Source organism: Scleropages formosus, chromosome 9, assembly GCF_900964775.1.
Source record: "Scleropages formosus chromosome 9, fSclFor1.1, whole genome shotgun sequence".
NCBI lineage: Eukaryota > Metazoa > Chordata > Actinopteri > Osteoglossiformes > Osteoglossidae > Scleropages > Scleropages formosus.
In genome coordinates this window covers 15,883,863-15,903,648 of record NC_041814.1, presented here as the reverse complement: position 1 = coordinate 15,903,648, position 19,786 = coordinate 15,883,863, and the positions used below count along the sequence as shown (strand labels likewise).

The 19,786-nt window shown below is 46.8% G+C and overlaps 1 protein-coding gene across 3 annotated transcripts in view; it reads right to left on the bottom strand.

The window, feature by feature from the left end:
* Nucleotides 1-17,099, bottom strand: part of raver2 (ribonucleoprotein, PTB-binding 2) — a 37,114-nt gene extending 20,015 nt beyond the window's left edge. For 2 of the 3 annotated variants that reach the window (XR_003797918.1, XR_003797919.1), the window contains exons 1-3: nucleotides 16,608-16,930; nucleotides 11,041-11,107; nucleotides 661-1,130 (exon numbers count right to left, since the gene is read on the bottom strand). Coding sequence is in view for 1 of the 3 variants with exons in the window: in XM_018753943.2 (XP_018609459.2) it covers nucleotides 661-1,130; nucleotides 11,041-11,107; nucleotides 16,608-16,856 (786 nt within the window). In the remaining 2 variants the exon portion in view is untranslated. Of the gene's footprint in view, nucleotides 1-660; nucleotides 1,131-11,040; nucleotides 11,108-16,607 lie in introns of all 3 variants that reach the window. The other variant, XM_018753943.2, reaches the window with a different exon arrangement.
* Between the last annotated feature and the right edge of the window lie 2,687 nt (nucleotides 17,100-19,786).

The following is a 19,786-nucleotide window of genomic DNA, read 5'->3' as shown; positions in this document are numbered from 1 at the left end:
GGGTCTGGGGTTCGAGTCCCGCTTGGGGTGCCTTGCGACGGACTGGCGTCCCGTCCTGGGGTGTGTCCCCTCCCTCCCCGGCCTTACGCCCTGTGTCAGGCTCCAGCTCCAAGTGACCCTGCCTGGGACAAGCGGTATCAGACTGTGCGTGCGTGCGTAGTTGGTATTTTCATAAAAGAAAGCCCGACTGAAAGCACTGAGGTACAAAAACCTTATGGTGTGTGTGTGTTTCAACGTTCCAAAATGTCTGACGGAAGCGTTTGACACAAGCTTTTATACAGAATAAAATACCGGTCGTGGAAGTAAAACGACCACACAACGGGCAGAAATAGCGTTGTACCAGATATTAAGCCTGCTGCATATGCATGCCAGAAGTAATTGTAAGTACCTTGATAAAGAAAGGTAACACTGAATATTGCTGTGGAAGAAAGCAATAACTAATTGAATAAGTAATAATAATAAGTAATAATAAAAGGACATGGAAGTGTAACCATAAAGCTTTTGGTTAAAATCCCAGGAAAGACTCTGCTGTTGGCCTCTTGAATTTTAAACGTGACTGTCTCTGCTACAAGATGCACCTGTATAAATGGGTAAATCATACTGGATAAAAGTGACTGAAGACTAAGAAAAGCTGGATGTCTCAAGCCATCTAAAACTCACCTGGCAGAAGACGGGCTTGTACCTATCTGAGAAAATGCGTGCAAGTTCGTCAGACTGACAGATATCCAGAGGGAGTCTGTCTACGCAAAGGCACTTGGAGTGGAGGTGGTCAGCGGTCAGCTGGTTGACGTCAGTCCACTGGACCACGAGCGCACGGTCACCCTGAAGGCGGCCCAGCAGCTCGGAGCGTGCCCGTGACGCGGAGTCCTTCTTCATGTACTCCACGAAGCCGTAGCCCTTGGAGTGACCCGTTCGCTCGCTGTGCACAAGGAAGCAGCGCTCGATGTTGCCGTAGGCACGCACCAGCTCCTCGAACTGTGCGCCCGTGAAGGTGTGCGGTAGGTTGGCGATGCATAGCAGCGCGTCCGTAGGCTGGAGCTGCACCGTGATCTCCCGCCCACGGATGGTGGTCTGATGGAAGGTGCGGATGGCATCCTGCGCCTGGTCGCCGTTCAGCAGCGTCACGAAGGCTGGAAGGGATAAGGGAAGCCGTCACTCGCCGTCATTAACACCGCGACAAGGTCAAAGCCTAGGTAAACACGCTCATTTCCTAATGCCATTTACCTACTGCACTAATCTCTGACTTCAACTTGTTGCACAACTATCAGCGTGAGCTGCAAGTATAAACAATAAATACAGCATCTCCTGCGCATCTCACTTTTTTGTCATTCACATGCTTGTTGAATACCCTGGCTCACCGAGTTATAAATGTTTTTGTTACAAATTTTTGATAGTACGATTATTTTTCCTGTTTTTTTTTTTTTTAAATTGAATTTTCGCTGTTCTGTTTGCCAGAATTCCCTTTTGAATTTCAAATTCCTTTTGGAGCCATTAGTGCAGAGCCATTGGTGAAACACACCCAAAAAGAACAGAAGACGGGACAAGCGTGATTTAACCGGCTTCAGCAACATTTACAGCTACTTTCTGAGCTTTGTGGGCGTTGATGATCAACGACAAGGTGAGAAATATTCCATATGTTTACAAAATTAATTTGGGACTGAATAAGACTTTGTGGAGTCCTCACAATTTTATTTTCTGCTAATCTGAATAAGATTTAACAAAATTAAAATGTAATAAAGAGGTTTACAAAAGAAGTCTTTAAAAGTTTTTTTTTTTTTTTTTTTAATTACACATACATCGAAGAGTTTTAAATAATTAGAAGGATGTTTGTATTATCAAACTCTCATTGGCTGTGACTTAGGGTCAAAAGTGACGCTGGAGTCAACAACTGAGATTCCACATGTTTAGTCCCAGTTCTGTTTGTCAGATAAGGAGCCAGTGGGCACACTCACAATGCACTGGTTAGCGATACTGCCTTTGAATCCAACGGTTGCAGGTTCAATCCCCACCTCTGGTTGTAGTGCCCTTGAGCCAGTAAAATTACCCAGCTGTGTAAATGAGTAAATAATTGTAAGCTTGTAATAACTGTAACCTTAACATTGCAAGTCGCTTTGGAGAAAAGCATCAGCTAAACGGGGTCGGGGGGGAAGTAAAAACGAAGCAAGCCCTCCGAGAATCAACAACGCCGATGACGTGGTCTGCAGGTATTTCGTTCACGGGAACGCAGAGCTGTTGAACTTTCTTTGCCGAGTGTGAATATTTGCTCAGCGCAGCAAACATCCCGTGAAGTTGCCAAACAAATCATATAAATCACCTTGGACAACTGCGTCGTTAATCCAAACTCGTACAATGTAATGATGCGTAAGGTTACACACAGTCATATTACGGAGCGTCGTGATGCCATCGGGAATGCAGGACTACTGTAAATCTCCTTCATAAATACTGAAATATGCAACGTGACAGCGATGGGGGAAAATGACAGAGGGGAGGACAAAGGCCGTGGGAGAATGTTTACCCTATAAAATATTCTAATGAAGAGATAGCAGCTCCCTTATTTATAGTAGTGGAGTCAGGAGGCTGATTGGGCAGCGAAATTATCACAGTCGCCAGCGCTTGTAATTAAGTTTTGCGCTTTAAGTGTTCCCAAAAACATAAGTTGTGCAAATATGAAATTAAGCCTAAGCAGTGTGGGAGGAATGTGTGTGCATTTTGTTATTCAGACTGAGATCTATGACAGACAGCCTCAAATCCGAATCACAGCTGTAATAAACAGAGCGAAAATGCATTCTGAGTAGTATGAATGTAATTAGAAAAATGAACCGAAGCAATATGCGATACAAACAGGTACTGAGATTATTATGTCCCTTTAAACAAAAAAAATGAAGAAAAACACCAGAACTTGCAAAACAGTACCATTCAAATCTACTTCAATGGTGACAGGCTGGATTACTTTTAAGTACAAAGACTGGCTTAATTAGAGGCTTAGCTTTGAAGTGTTATTCATTTTCATAGAGGCATAAGCGAAAAAGAATCTGCACAGAGCAGTCCTAAAAGGCTGTAATTGTACTGCCAAGTTCCATACGAACTCGCTAATAACAATTATTAAAACAAGTCCAGTGGACAGTCTCACAACTCATGGATCCTGTAGCATGTTCCGAAACACGTTACATGAACCGATTAGAGCCATGTTATGTCGCAGATGTCGACCGCACCAAGTACACCCTCAAATGCAACGTTCATCCAATTGTTGGTTTTATAATCTTTCATAGATGCGCCAGATGGTGGAAGAGTCCACGAGGAAGCGCATCTAAATGGCTGAAGGCCGACGGCACAGAAACAATGCCGGCTCCGCAAGACGGCACCGAGGTACACGGGCCCCCGACTAACCGCCGTCGACCGTCAACGCCGAGCGTCACCGACGGCCGCCGACCGCACCGCACGCAAACAGACGAGCAAAACGCATCCACGGACGCAACCGCGACCGCGAAAAGAGTTGGAAAAAGACCCATCTCCACACATCTGGGGAGGCCTCCCCGCTTGGCTCTTTAACCTCAAATGCTTTTCGAACACGGGCAACGGCGGAAGTTACTCGCCTCGAATCCGAGCGCTCTCCGCCCTTTGTCTTTCGCACACGTGTCACTCCCCCTCCCATCTCCCCTCTGCATTACAGCCACCCACACTTGCCTCTGTATCAATTAATGATGATCTTCTCCTGCTTTCAAGCATCAGTCATCCAGCACAAGTGGCAGGCGCCGAGCAACGGCCTCCTACGCCCGGGTGCAAAAAGCACCGCTTTCCCCGCTGAGTGGACAGCGGGACCCAGGACGCCGGTGCACTGATTACGGAGCAGACACACCATTAACTGCTTCTTCATAAAAAGCCTGCCTTTTTTTTCCCCACCAGTGCTCTCATCTGCAGAAGCTCAGCTGCTAAACAAACCACGTATCTTGGCTTACGCCAAAGAATGTTTATTTACCTGTTAAATCAACAGGCCAAGGGAGAATCATTATTTCTGCCATTTTTTTTTTTTTCCCCCCAATACCTGGTATAAGGCAACAGCTTCACCCATTCAGATTTTATCCATTTAAACAGCTGGGTACTGCACTGAAGCATTCGGTCCGAGAACCTTTCTCAACGGTGCAACAGCAGAGGCCCTTCACACGACTTAGTGAGGTGAACAACTTCGTTTTCCGCAAGACTACCTAAAGGGCTACCGAAACTTATTTTGCGATTGCTCACGACCCTTGAGCTGCCGGAGAAGAAAGGCCCAAGACGCATGGCTAGGGATGAGGATATTGTTTATTTAGCTGACCGTGTTCTCCACAGGGCATCGAAATATTGACGCTACTTACAACTATTCAATTTATCCAACTGAGCAATTTTTACTACGGCAACCTTTAACCGGAAGACAGCAGATCTAACCACGATGCCACCTGCTGCCCCAGTGATGTGAAGAGTTGGTACGGCATGCTTGCACAGAGCCATTGCGAGACCCCATCCGGAAGTGCACTGGAACTGAAACCTCAGCATCACACAGAGCACTTTACTTCACACTCCATAATTAACTAAAGCAGGGAAAACACAGGTAAAAGGTTCAACAACAGTTCAGTTCATTTTTTAATTGCCTGGACGCAAACAACATAATTTGCCTGTCCCAGACGCGACGCTCGTCCTCCCACATCACTATTACTTCTGTACAAACAAAGCAGCAGTATGCAGAATGACCCCAGACAACTTCATCAGTTTAAAAAGCCATCCTATGAATAGATAAAGAGGAAATTGCATTATACATTTGATCCGCCAGCATTAAATCAGGGCAGAGTCCATTTCTTTTGACCACTGTCAAGGACAAACACTTGTTTAAAAGGAGTGACATAATGGAAATTTCTGGAATGATAGACATGAAACCAGCCGTCATAATTTGTATTCTCTTCATCCGGGAGCAATGAGCAGCTGCTGCTACGAAAGCTCGACACCAAAAATCTGTGTTCTTAAAAGTCTATTAAATGCCAGGCAAGAGGTTAAACCTTGATCAAGCGGTACACCCCAGCCACGCCCCTTCGCTCATCTACTCCTGCTCGCTTGGTGGTCCCGCGCACGAAAGGCAAAGCTCGGAGGTTCTCGGTTCTGGGTCCGTTGTGGTGGAATGACCTTCCCCTGTCACTCAGAATTGCAGAAACTCTGTCTGTTTTCATAAAGGGTCTGAAAACCCACCTTTTCCAGATCCACTTCGCCCAAGATCTCTCCAGCTCATCTTTGGTGTAACTGTTCACGCGTCGTAACTCCAGAAGCATCCCCAGATACAACCTTTATTCAGCCATTACTCTGGTATTGTACTGCTCATTTGTGTATCTTATAATATTTAATTTAAAAAATTTTTTTAAAAATTGGTGTGGGTATCGAGATTTGTCTGTGTCTTACGGACCTATTTGAACGATGAACCTCGGTGTAGCAAGTTGTAGGGAACAAACGAGGTTTACTTGAGACTTTCATGTCTGCAGCTATGTCTCCTCTCAATGTGATGCATAAATTGTACTTCTGCTGAGATGCACGTCGCTTTGGACAAAAGAGTCTGCTAAATGAATAAATGTAAACGTAAACCTGAACGTTGGTCCTGACTCACGTCTAAGTGCTGGATAAGTCTCCACTGTTATTCCACGGCTAAAGTGAAAGGTATTTAAAGTGCAGCAGTTTTTTTTTTTTTATTTTTTAAAAAAGTTTGACAAACATCTATAGTCTTAGGCTAAGAAGAAAAACAAACATTTTAATGTGATACGTAATGCACAGCTAGCACACTGACAAGACAGATGTATTTAGTAAAAATGTTCCAGCATGGATATTTAATGCTTTCAATTTACAAAGAAAACCTTCTAGCCAGGGATGAATTTCAATTAGTGAGTAGCACAAATTAATTATGCATTTAAAATGTTAATTTGGTAGGGAAAAAAGGGAATAGGCCTATAAACACTTTAAAATATGGGACACTGCCAAAAAAGGTAGGTGCTTCCAAATTGTGGAGAGGAATTAATTGTTCCAGTTTTGAATATAAACTGAGCTTTATTCATAAAGTCTAATTTATCTATTGTAAGCAGTTAAAACAGGTTTAATAAACTGAGAAAATAATTTATTAATTCTTAATGTGTATATATACTGTGTTTATATATATGTATGTGGGGGTGTGTGTGTGTATTTCAAGCTTGTTCAGCTTTGAGAAAATAAACACAATAAAACTGAACTTTCTATCCACAGACAATAAACAAGTCAACACCTCCCAAAGAGCACAATAAATCAAGGCACAGCAGTAAGCACTGGTGCCTCACAACTCCTGGGCTGTGGTTTAGGACATGGGTTCAAATCTGGCACATTCTATCTGTGCTTCCGTGGACGTCCCCTAGATACTCCAGTTGCCTCCCACATTCAGACCACGTGCAGCATGTACTCAGGTGAACTGGTGACTCTGCATGGTGACACAGTGTGTAGCGCTGCTGTCTCCCAGTGCCTGGGTGGGCTGAGAGAAAGTGGGTTCGAACCCCACTCGGTCTGTGTGGAGTTTGCATGTTCTCCCCATGTCTTCATGGGTTTCCTCCGGGTGCTCTGGTTTCCTGCCACAGTCCAAAGACATGCTGTTCAGGTTCACCCACAGCATGTGAGTGACAGAGAGAGAGTGTGTTCCACTGATGTACGGATGAGTGACCCATTGTAAGTAGTGTTTTAATAAAAATAAAAATAAAATTAAAAAAAATCTAGCAGTGTAAGTCACCACGGTGAATAAGGTGTGTGGGCTGATAACACTACATAGAGCTCGTTGGAAGTTGCTTTGGAGAAAATTGTCTGCTAAGTGAATAAATGTAAATGTACATTGTATGTTGTGGGTGGGTGGGTGTGTTATTTTCATCAGCTTCCTACATAGACGAGCTGGGAATAAAGAATTCATACAGCATTGTAAGTCATCTTGGACAAAGGCTCCAGATAAATACTGTTACATAGCAGATGTACATAAAACTGGAGAAAAGCATCTGCTAAATGAATAAATGTGAATTACAAAGTTGCTTCATACATCTGCCAGAATTGCATCTGTGTCTCGACCGCATGTCAGGAACGGTCAAACAAGCGAGTCCCACGCCAACCTCAACCGAGTGTGCGGCAAGCGGTTAGCATATCGTCAGGCATGTTTCCCTCAATGGACCCCAAAGCATCTCTTTCTTGTTCTTCTCCTTTCGGGAGGACAGCCCGGAGGGGCGTCAGTGAGATCACACGCACACACACACACGCACACACACACACACACACGTCCAGGGAGTAACAGTGACGATTCCTTGGGCGACACACAAAGAATGTGGTAAAGTTCTGGACAGAGTTCAGGCACAGTTCGCTCAGGGCAGACGTGGTAAATGTCACTCATTACCTCAAGAGAGAAAGGTAAGGACAGAGAGAGAGAGAAATAAGAAGATGGGAAGAATGGAAAGAAATATAGAGGGATGAAAAAAGATGGAACAAGAAAAGGAGGCAGAAGGAAAGAGGCAGAGAGGAAGAAAGTGAGGAAAAGACAGGGAGCGAAAAAGGCAGATAGACAAAATGAGAAAGGCAGAAAGAGAGATAAGAGGCTGAAAGGAAAGAGCAGCAAAAAAAAAAAAAAAAGAGACGGTATGACTAAGAGAAGCAGCTTCACCAGGCTCCAAAAAGACCACTAACTAAAAGGAGAGCCCAAACCCAAGAATTGCATGTGGATTAGCAGATTTCAAACAGCTTTGCACGTTAATTCGTGAGCTCTGGGCGGAGACGGTTCGAACGAACTTGCCGACGCACGGGTCGGTAAGGCACCGGCGGACGGGTCCAACGCGGCGTCTTGCCCCTCAGCCTCTGGAGTCGGCTCCATTTTTCCTCGCGCCGCCGGGGCCTCGACAGCAACCGTCCCCTCGCGCTTCCCGCGTTTAGCATTTTACATTTACATTTATTAATTCAGCAGACGCTTCTCTCCAAGTGTACTTAACGTAGCGCACCTACCACTTATTCACGTTCATGAAGCAGGTTGCTGTTCATGCGCGGCGACTAAAAACCCTATCTAATCCATTTAGAATGCATTGCGTGTGCATGTTTGTGTACCTTCTTAAAAAAAATTACAGGAACGCGATAAGGATTCATCTATCCTGTGTTTTATGCACCTACTTGAGCGATGAACATCGGTGCATGGAGTGGAAAGTAACAAACTAGGTTTACTTAAGAGTCACATGTCTGCAGCCATGTCTCTTTCTCCTAATGTAATGCACAGATTGTATTTTCGCTGAGATGTATGTCGCTTTGGAGAAAAGCATCTGCTAACAGAAAAAATGCAAATACATTTTTATTATTATTATTATAGTAATAATCACCACATACAACTACTTAACATCCTGTATAAAATACAGGAGTGACAAAGTCTGATCGCGCCTGAAGTAAAAAGGGGTGAGAGCTCGGCTCACAGAAACTTCCAATATCGGAAGAAAATGAGATGAAAAACATTTCTGGAAGAAAGACAAAGAAAAAACACTAAGGGATGTGAGTAAACTACAAAATGCTGCTGCACGAGTTGTGTTTGATTTGCCAAAGCGTTACCAAGTATCTCCTCTACTCGTTTCTCTGCACTGGCTTCCTATAGCTGCCCGGATCAACTTCGGGACCCTGGTTATTGTCTACAAATGCATCAATAGAACTGCTCCCAGCTATTTACAAGACTTGATCAACCACTACAACCCAACCAGACCCGTTCACTCAACTACTTCTGCTTGCTTGGTGGTTCCGAGAACAGAAAGTAAAGCGCGGAGGTTCTCGGTTCTGGCTCCGTTGTGGTGGAACAACCTTCCCCTCTCACTCAGAATTACTGAAACTCCGTCTACTTTCAAGAAGGGTCTGAAGACTCATCTTCTCCGGACTCACTCTGCCCAAGATCTCTCCAGCTCACGTATGGTGTAAATGTTCATGCGCCGTAACTTCATGAGCATCACCAGATAAAGCCTTTTATCAGCCAATATTCCGGCATTGTATTTGCTTGTTTGTGTATCTTATAATATTTTTTTTTTAAAAATGGTAGGAGGGTATAAGGATTTGTCTATCCTGTGTTTTATGCACCTACTCGAACGATGAACCTCGATGCAGCAAGCGGTAGGTAACAAACTAGGGTTGCTTGAGTCACACGTCTGCAGCTATGTCTTTCTCTTAATGTAATAACGTCATTGCTCGAGGTCCAGAGGCCTACGTTGTCCAGAAAGCATTTCAATGAGTAGTGGGAAATCCAAGTGAGAAGACTACAATTAATTACTCCAATAAAGCGGTAAAGAGCAAGACTGAGCCATAAAACTGTGCAAGATGTGCCCCCCTCAGCATAAACGATCGTATAGAGTCCACGTGAACCACTCTGACCGGAAAAATTCGGGAGGATGTCGTTGAAGCACTTCCACTGTAAGCATGAACAATTTCCTCAACGTGTTAAGATAGTCTTATCAGATTCCTTTATGGCACCGTCTCCAAGACGGCAGGGTGAAGCGTTTGTGTATGTGGCCGCTGGGAGTTCCGTGTGCATTCAACTGCAGCATGAAGGGAAAATAAAAACCTGTTTTTGTTACATACTGCCGAGATGGATGCTGCGGTGGCAAGATAGGGCGAGGTTGAGGAATTCAACAAACAGAGCTCAGGGTCTCAGAGGGGAGGCCGCAGGGAGACAGTTATTCTCAAACAACTTGCGTTTCGCTTAATCGAGCAGCAACACGGTAGACGACAGGGCCGTCCTCAATCGGAACCGTACGCAAACAAACTGGTGCGGCCATTCAACAGCTACTTCCGAAAATAACCCCTCTTCCTCGTGCACGCGGGCTCAGATGTGAGTACGTGCCAACCGTATCAGTCTGTTCTTCATCTGTAAACTCGTAAAGGATGCCGAATGCGAGCTGCAACAGGAGAAGCAGCCTCTGACCTGACACTCGAACTGGTCAATTACACAACATCACTTTTCAACAAATACAAGCTGAACCCCAAAATGCTGAATCACCTTCCAGGTCTACCGGGTGACCAAGACCACGTCAAGTTCACGACACCCCAAATGCACCTCAAATATGGGGTGAGCTCAGCGGGGTAAGTCGGAGGAGCTGAAGAACAGACTCGTGGATGTCACTTTCAGCAGCACGTGCAGAGCTCCTCGAGGAGACAGCAGGAGATTTGCTTGGAGGGCTTTGCTGGGGGGGCAGCTTCTGAGCAACCCCTCACGATCTATCCCGAGATCAGCTTTTCGATGCCCTGCGACTCAGTGAGCTGAATACTGAACAAAATGGGCAGCTGCAGTTGATCTCTGTAAAGGGCACCAGCTCTAAGGAGCAGATCCCCATGTCCTCTCTAAAGCCCTTGGGTTAAATCTACTCAAGAGAGGTCTCCCTTTATGTGACTACAACTCTCAATGCATGAAAATGATATAAAACACTTCTCAATGTCCAACCTCAAAAGCACCCTTGGAACTGCACATCGAAAGTTCCCTACTGTACATTAAAACCAACAGTGACTGCAAATATGAAAAAGCATCATTGAAAAGAGTAAAATGTTGTTTGCATGGCAGTATTTTTCTTGTTGCTTTCTTATAATGCATTATCCCAAGCTGACAGATTGTCTTTTGAAAAAGGGAAATTTACAGCTACCATGTTCCCTTTGAGAATAAAAATACTGATGGGACAAGATTTTTTTTTTTTTTTTTAAATAAATAAATAAATATACATACAAAAATACTTTTTTTTTTTCTAAAAAAAAAAAAAAAAAAAAAAAAAAAAAAAAAAAAAAACCCTTTACATTCCCAGGGATAACCTTTCTGTCATCCCTTCACAGAACATGACTAATTAAATTTTGCAATGTCCAGCTGATGGGCCACCCACCTTCTACTAAGAGTTCACCTGCTAATGAAAACTATTAACCTCTGAGGTGCCCGGAACAGAGGAGCTGAAAAATCTGCTTGCCAGCTACACGGATCGTTATGCTAACCGGAGGTAAAATGAAACAAAAATGGAGATTTTTTTCTTTTTTTACCTGTTCCTTTGTTTCTGTCCACGTAACAGTACTTCAGCTCATATTCTCGCAGGATGTCATGGACCTCCTGCCAAAGAGAGAACGGCCTGTGTTGTAAGTTGAAAATTTACGATCACATCCAGCTACACTTTGAAAGTGCAGCCTGAACATCATAAAAGCCCCTTTTATACAGTCCTTGTGGGCATCTCACCTCTTAAAACAAGCATGGAAACTAACTAGTGAAGCCAGGGACTGCATGGTTGGATGGAGTACCTGCAAGATATGTGCCCACAAGGAAAGTAAATGAGGAAATCAATGTCATCACACTGGGAAACGTAAAAGAAAAGTATTAAACGACAGATTTATAGCCAAAAACATATCAACAGCCATTTGCGAGTACATAAACGGTGGAAGCCAAAATAAAATCAGCTGATGAACAGATAACAAAGACTCTGCTTTTAACCATTTGTTCGCGGTTCCTAGAAGCAAAAGCTGCTGAATGATTCCACATTCATGTTAGTTTATGTATCCAAAGCTCTACATCCGCTGTTGAATGCAATTGTTTACCGAGTCGTACACCGCTTTGAGAAAAGGCGTCTGCTCAATGAACGAATGTAAATGTGATGCAAATTGAGAACTTTAGATGCTGCAGCGCCAAAAAAGCTCAAGGCGCAGATTTTAATTGCACGTTTTTTTGGTATGTTTCATTGTTTTGTCTTCTCCTGCTTTGACTGGAAGGAAGCAGGGCACCCTCTGGCACAACGAGACGCAAGAACCGAACTGTATCGGTGAGGTTCCTGTTGCGACTTGGGGAGCGGATACCGAGCAGAGAGCTTCCACGGCCCGAGCGCCACGCAGCACCCAGGAAGGCAGAAGATACGTCTTTCACATGAGAGCAACGGCAAAATTATACATTCGCTATGACTGGGGGGGTGGGAAACGAATGTGTGTTTAACCTCCTAGCATTTCCAACATCACTTTAAAATACGGAAGAGCGAAATGGCACTGCTGGTAGGCGCCGTGCTGAATATTAATCAATTTAATCTACGGCTTGTCCTTATTTCTATGCCCAGGTCCCTCCTGTCCAAACAAAATGAGAAGCAACCACTGTAAGCACCTCCACTATTCGCTGGGAGAACGAGAGCAACAGGGAAGCTAGGCTGGCACCGCTGCAATGTGATGAGTAAAATCACCCGCCCCCTGGGGGCCCCTAAACATTTGGTCCTTCCATTTGCATGGGTTATTTCTTCATTTTCATTTTTTAAATAAATCAGATACATTTCGCACCTACAGAACTGGAGAGTATTGTACCCCGCAGGCGTCTCTCCCTTCCAGCCCCCATAAATGGATTCTCTGCCACACAGTTTTATGTAGGAATCCAAGAGAAAAAAAAAAAAAAAAACCTGTTCTTGTGTTCATGTTTCGGCCTTTATTGCCACAACATAAAAGATTCCTTGTGAGCCATACTGGACAGCACTTTGAAGAGAGGCCTCTTGCTCGTACAGAAGCATGAGGTGACCAATCTCCCACGCAGAAGAAGGTGGGGGGTGGGGGGGGGGTGGACTCCTGAAAAATAGACCAACGGCACAGAGCAGTGTGAAAATGTCATTCAAACCTTCCGGGGGTGACATTTAAGTTTCGCACAATGCCTGCCTAGCTTCCGGCAACTTCCTCCTTCCTCAGACTGCGCTGTCACCAGCGGGTCACGAACAGCAAGCAACGCTGCCCCACAATTGCTATCATATCTTCTCAGTTTTCCACAGTTCCTTCCAAATGGTTTGCCGAGACTATGCAAGGAGACGAGCTGTCTCTCTCCCTCTCTAAAGTCAGTCCAGTACTGGTACTTAGCACAGTGTTCATACCCCTAATGCACTTCCTTCCAGAGCATAATGGATCTTAAATGCCCAGAAAGCCCAGCTCAGGCATATGGGCTAAGATGTTCTCTCCCAGCTGCTTTACACACACCAAAATTGTCATTAAATCTCAATCTTACCGGAAATTATTTCAGCAGTAAATATTGTTGGAATGTTTTTTTCCTTCTCTTTACTGAAAAACCCATTCCATTCATCCGTTTAAATTTAAGGCAACTCTTGCTTTCAACCGATATCGTACTGACAGTCCACATCCAGATCATTTGCATGCTCTCATGCAGGTATTCCATGTTAAATTTGCCTTCATGACATTCAGCATCCCCTTTTCCCCGGTCAGCCAGAAACATATCATCCTCGTACTGTCTCTCACCATGATAATGCAGGCAATACGGGGCCAGTGGAGTGCCTTCCTTCCCAGCAAGCCCCAGGTGTGTTGCCTATCCCATCCCTCTGCAGACTGTCAAACAAAACCCAAATTACCCAAAAGGGGGAGGAGCTTGGCTTCAGCATGTGACAGGTGGCATGGATCACAAAGGGCTACCAGGGGGCCCAGCCCTTGTGCAACTCCAACAGGAGGGAAGTGGCAGCACAGGCCTGGCAGGAGTGCCGTGGGCCGAGAGCTTGACGCCCCCGACAGGCTGTTTCCCCTTTCCGGAAAGCTCCCGAAGCATCTGTAAAAGCAAACCGGGGACAGGCAGTATGCAAAACACCTCCTGACATTGGGATGACGCCTCAGCTTTTGCAGACAGGGGGGCTTGGTAATTGCAGGTTCCCGGTTGGAAGACTGCAGCAAATCGGCAGCAACGTCTCAGGGCCACTCAGGCTCTTGGGCTCATTCTGTTTGAGTGGAAAGGTTAGTGACTGTATGGCATCGCCACCCAACAGCCCTCCGTACCAACCACCTCCACTTGCAGAGGCGTGGGAAACCCTGCTGGAGCAGCCTCCTGAAATACCCCAACAGCGGCAAACAGTCCCTGTAAACGACCTCCCACCTCACACCACCCTTCAAGTCGCATGCACACGCGTACACAAACGGATCACTTCAATGTGCGGCCGCACATAAAGGACTCCCCCTGGGTGGCTGCGCCGATCCAAAGGCTTCAAATGTCAGATATTAAAAGGGGGAGGGCAGAGAACAACCTACTTATGTGCCATCTTTCTAGAAGTCTGAGTTTGACTCCTAAGGCTACGGGATTTTTCTTCTTTTAGTTGGAGAAGGTTCACTTGACAGGGCCTCGGGGTCTCAGAACTTCAAAGACTGAAGTCACGAAAATAAAAAACGATCTATCACACAAAAAACACCTACAAATACTTAAAACACCTCACGCCGCCTGGTAAACTCGATGTTTGGTGTCAAAGCTATTCATGCTCTCAGCTGCCAAAATACTAAAAGCTTGAGAGACAACTGCTTGTTAAATTGGCTAATTAACGTCTCTCACACAAGCATAATTTTCCTTAAAGGGGAGGCACCGCCGCACCATCAGAGGAGGGACAGATTTCTGAACATCTGCTGTCGCCACACACACGCAGGAGGACCCTGTGGATTGGTAGAGCGCAGCAACAAAATTAAAGCCAACATGCCTGTTAGCTTGCTGATAGCCCCACCCAACTGGACGCAAGCTCTCTGGCTGCCCAGCAGCCCTGAATAATTGAGCAGAGGGTCAGACAGGGGGTCTCTTTGATGAGCAGCTCACCATTTGCCCCCAAAGTGCTGGGTCTGTGACCTTTGATCATGTCACTGAGTGTTCTCATCCAGGAAAAACCACAGGAAGGAGCATGAACTGATTTGGGAGTATGCATGATGCATGGGACAAGAGAAACAACTGGTCGGAGGAAAAGAAATGCGAACAGAGAGAAAGAGGTCAGTATGGCTTCCAGAGGGATGTGGTGCTGAGTCAGATCAGGATCACTGGTTGGAATACGCAAACTCCTGCAAAAGACAACGCGGTCGTAGGTGTAGTGACGGTGCCATAGCCGGACCCAGCTCCAGGAAGAACAAAACACTGATTTACTTATGACATTTACATAAAGGACAAATACCGTGCACCACCATTTAATAGTGTTACACATCCCAGGGATATTAGTTGAAATGAGAATCTGGAGACAGGGTTCATCATTCTCAGTGCACACACACCTCAAGGCAAAGACTTAACAGAACTGGGCAAAAACCAGCTCCAACACAGGTGCTCCCTTCAGGGAGTCTCGCCATTCCCCACCATGGTTGCTGGCCCTGTGTCAGGCTTCCCAGAATTCTCCAACACAAATAGTAGGCCAACCAATCAAAACAGGACTACACTAAAAAAAAAAAAAAAAAAACAGGCAAGACTAGGCACCAACACAAATCTAAAACCAACTGTTCCCAATTATTTACAAGAATGCCCTGGATGCCATTAGAATACTTTAATATAAAAATAGATATTTAATGTCAGCACTAAAAGATTTAGACAAAAAAACCAAACAAAAGACACAGCTCTATCTATAAGTAGTCTGTCAACACTTTTGTCATATTTATAATGCACATGATTTATTATTTCGCAGACGCTTTTGTCAAAAATGATTAGCAATACAGCAACTGAATAAGCAGTTTTTGGTAGTGTTTTTTTTTTATATACAAGTATGACATTACAGGAAACCCTAACGTTTTAAGAATTGTGATATTATCGAAACGATCAGGTTTACATGATATAACTTTTCCGTGTTCACGCGTGTGTTTTCGAACACCTATCGGATCCTGTGGGACCCCGCCCGTTTCGTGGAAGTAAACACCTCGGACAGAGTTTTAGGGCCAGGCGCGAGCCGCACGTGCACGCAGTGAGTGGCAGCCAGCTGCGTGCGCGTGTGCCACTGTCACTGTGTGTGTGTTTGTTGCGCGTACCGCTGACAGCACATCGTGGGCGCTGCAGCCGCGAGTCAGAGTCGCTCGGCTGACGGATTGGTGGACAAACCTGTAAGTGCATCTCAGTAATAAACCCACGGATGTGAATGAACTTGAAGGAGCGTAGCGGCTGGCTGCCTGCGGAGCGTTTTAAAGGGTCTCCCCCCCAATACACCCCCCACGCAGGCACTGGCAGCCCTTTGTACTTTATTGTTCTTTCATTCCATTTGCGCCTAAAGACCATCATCAAGACAACAGCGCGTTTCCACGGTGACAAGTATTAATAATGGCAGAGCGGAGCTCGTTAAAACGTGTCACCAAAAATGCCGACATCCGCACCACGGAAAAGAGCTAGAGTGATTTATTACAGTTTTTGGGTGATCTAAAACAGACAAAATGCAGCGTGTCTCCGTGCGCTCACGGTCAGTAGTGGTTATCATGATAATAAACATACAACCGATGGAAAAGTAAACATCGTGCTTCAGAACACTCTCCTACACAGCAGTGTGTTGCATTTCTGTCCGCATCGCATGATCCGCGCACGCGTAGTCAGTGTGAACTTAATGTAGCGAATTTTAATTTTGCCTCCTCAGGTGTCACCGCAGTTTGGTCAGTTCTATAACGACAGAAGCGATAAGCCTAAGGAGCCTCGGAATTTCGGCGTCGGATGCGCAACCGTCTCTCGTCTTTGCGCTAAAAGGAAAACTGCAAAAAGTCCGTCTAACTGCTTAGAGCAGCTGCTCCCTCTGGAATGTTTAAGAGGGAAAGACGTGAGTGACGCGCTCGGGAAAAGTTCGCGCTTTTGCCGCGGCTGAACAGCGGGCACGCGCTCCACACCTCACCTGGCTGCTGATGTCCGCCGGCAGGTTCTTAATCAGGATCTTCCTCCTGTTGCTCAGCTCTCTGCGAGTTTTCTCCAGCCTTCTCGCGATCTCATCGGGCTCCAAATCCGGCAGGAGGCGCAGGCACGTCCCCTCGGAGCCCGAGTCCTCGTCCTGCCGGCTCTCCAGGCTGTCCGCGTCGCGCAACGGCGAGTTCTCGCGGCTCAGCGCGTGCAGGCTAGGCGGCCGAACGGACGAAGCTGCCGCCATTTTGAACGGCAGTGTGGCAAGTGAGCGCGAGCAGGAGCTAGAGCGCGAGAAGCAGCGGCGGCGGCGGGTGGGCAACTGCGTGCGCGGAGAGGTGCTGTAACGAGCGCCGGTCCACGAGCGCGCGCGCGGGGCGACCTCCACTGTCTGTAGGACGAATAGGAAAAAGAAGGGTTTCGGAGGGGGGGGGGCGCGCTTCACGTTAACGCCATCCCGCGGCAGAGGGGCAATTACGTAAATTAACGAATGGGGCGGATTCGAGTGGCTTTACAGAAGCTTTAATAAAATTCACCGAGTGGTGGAGAAGTGTGGAAGTGTCACCCGTGTGGAGTCTTTGCCGTACCAGCATCATAACACGCTCACACACGTTTCAATGAAGAGACGAGTGTCGTTCCCGCCTAACGTGCGTTATCACACAGTGGCTCTCAGGGTATCTGCGAACAGGAGGACGGGTTACCGACCCGTGGGTGCGGAGGAGCAGTTCGCGCTTGCCAGCTGTACCCCCCCCCGGCCCACGAGAAGCGCGCGTACACACACACACGTGTGCCCCCAGCGGGAACTCCGAGGCGCTGCCGTAGCGCACCTGCCTGGACCCCCCGGCCACCGCACAGGGGAATTGATCAGTAGTGTAAAACAGAGTATTCGCTTTTTTGTCTAACGCATTGAGATGGAACTCAGTTTCGCCTTAGAGGTACGGAACTCTTCTATCATAATTTAAGAAAAATGTAGCGATATAACGGCAGAATAAGTTATTTACGTGCTATTACACACACTCTGTCGCCGCCATTAACTTTAAATTAATTTAAATCATTTAATAAATGACTCTTCTCTTGTCCAAGGCGACGTAGTGTTGCATAATAATACACCACCAGCGTCATTTTTATTACAGTAATTAGAGTCAGCACCCGGGCCGATCGAGGGTACAACAGCACGAGCTGGATCCAAACCTGCAACCTTCCCACATGATGTGACATGGCATCATCATCATCATAGCAGCCCGTAACATTCCCTGTCCTCGCTGCTTCCTCATATACTGTTGAAGCACCGTCAATAAATGGAGCCGCAAAAACGCGACAAGTAACGTTCGTCACGCCAACCCCCGTCGTGTCTGTTCATGAACTTCAAGCGCAGCGCACCTGAGCACGAGAGAGGCGCCCCGGCCGGTGTAAGATGACGCGCCATGTGGACCCTTTTCCCGAGCCGCGCTCCAGCGGAACGGAACGGCTATATTTGGAGGCTGCACACGGTATCGTAGCGGCGCTCATCCCGCGCGCTGCGAGCGGCGGCAGATAAAGGAGCGCGCGGCGCAACTGGGAGGACGAGGCGCTCGAAATAGAAGGGAGAGAAAGCCGCAGGATTAGACCCACAATGATGATTAAAAAAAAGCTCCCAAGAATGTGGCAAAATAACGCGGCCACTAACCAAATGTATACTATGGGGGGGAGGGGACTGACTGAGTGGGAGTTGAAGAAGAGGGAATTTCAATGCACGGAACTCGTGTGTGGGTGACTGTGAGTGGCAGAGCAGACTAATTGAACACCTGGGATGTGTGTGTGAGTGTGAGTTTATGTAAGGCAGCGCAGAGCCTTGAACCTTTGCCTGGGAGGTAGAGTAAGAGAGAGCGTGGGAGGCAGGAGAAGGGCCGTACGCGGAATCCTGGCAGCGCAAAACCCAGCATGATTTATTCATTGTACCATTGTACCATTTCACACTGCATATTAATGGTTTTCCAGTATCAGATTCCAACTGTAAACATGCAAGGAAGGGTGTAGTGTGTGTGAGGGAGAAAGAGGCAGCAGCTGAGGGAGGAAGGCAGGAGCGCTTGTGTGGTAGAAGAGCGAAAGGGTTTAGAGTACACGGTCAGACACGGCGAGGCGGCGTCGTCTTCCAGTTAACACGGTGCCCCGAGGAGATCTGGACGCGGCGCGCCCTCTCGTTCCAAGCGGCGTGTTTTGGCAGGAGAGATCTGAAGGGGCCTCTCCCATGCGGCCCCTCTTCGAGCGGAGCTGTTCCACTTCTCACCCGTGCGCATTAGGAGAACCGTACAGAGCACCTCCCTCACAAACCCAAGGATGCGCAGCAGAGCATCCCCCCGGTGTACGGCGTTTAACATCAATAACCACTTCACGTGATCAATTAATGACGGACCTTTTCAGTTCTCAGGTTCTACAAGCAGGGCGGTCGTGAGTGGGGTGAACGGTGGTGACGATTCTAGGGCCCCGCAAAAGTCAGTCTGTCTGTCTGTCTGGAACCGCTTGTCCCAAGTGGGGTTGCGGTGAACTGGAGCCTAACCCGGCAACACAGGGCGCAAGGCCGGAGGGGGAGGGCACACACCCAGGACGGGACGCCAGTCCATCGCAAGGCACCCCAAGGGGGACTCGAATCCCAAACCCACCAGAGACCAAGACCCAGCCAAACCCACTGCACCACCGCGCCCCCTAACCCCACAAAAGTTCTAGTATTAAGAGCTACAATCAGAATTTCTAGCTACACCCCTGCCTGTAGATCTGCATTCCTGGATAGTTTTAAACACGTTGGCGAAATCCGCTTAAACAGTTAATACGCGTCTCTTGAAATGAGCGTACCTAAATCCATTTCTCCGTGTATCTATTGTCAGTAACCGCTTTTCCAGTGGCAGGTGACCGTGGTTGACAGCCTATCCTGGAAACGGAGCATAAGGCAGACGTCAGCCCGTTGCAGGACAATCGCACACACTCATCTTACCCGCATACAGACATAAGGGCTATTTAGATTTAATTTGCTAGAAATATACAACTTTGGACTAAGGGAGGACACCAGTGTGAACACAAAAAGGACCTGTAGACTACACACAGAGCGAACCCTTATTCAAGCGCACACCTCGGAGGCTGTGATGCACCGATACTACCAGCAGTGCCACCCTAAACCAGCCACTGTCTTCCAGTCTTCATCAT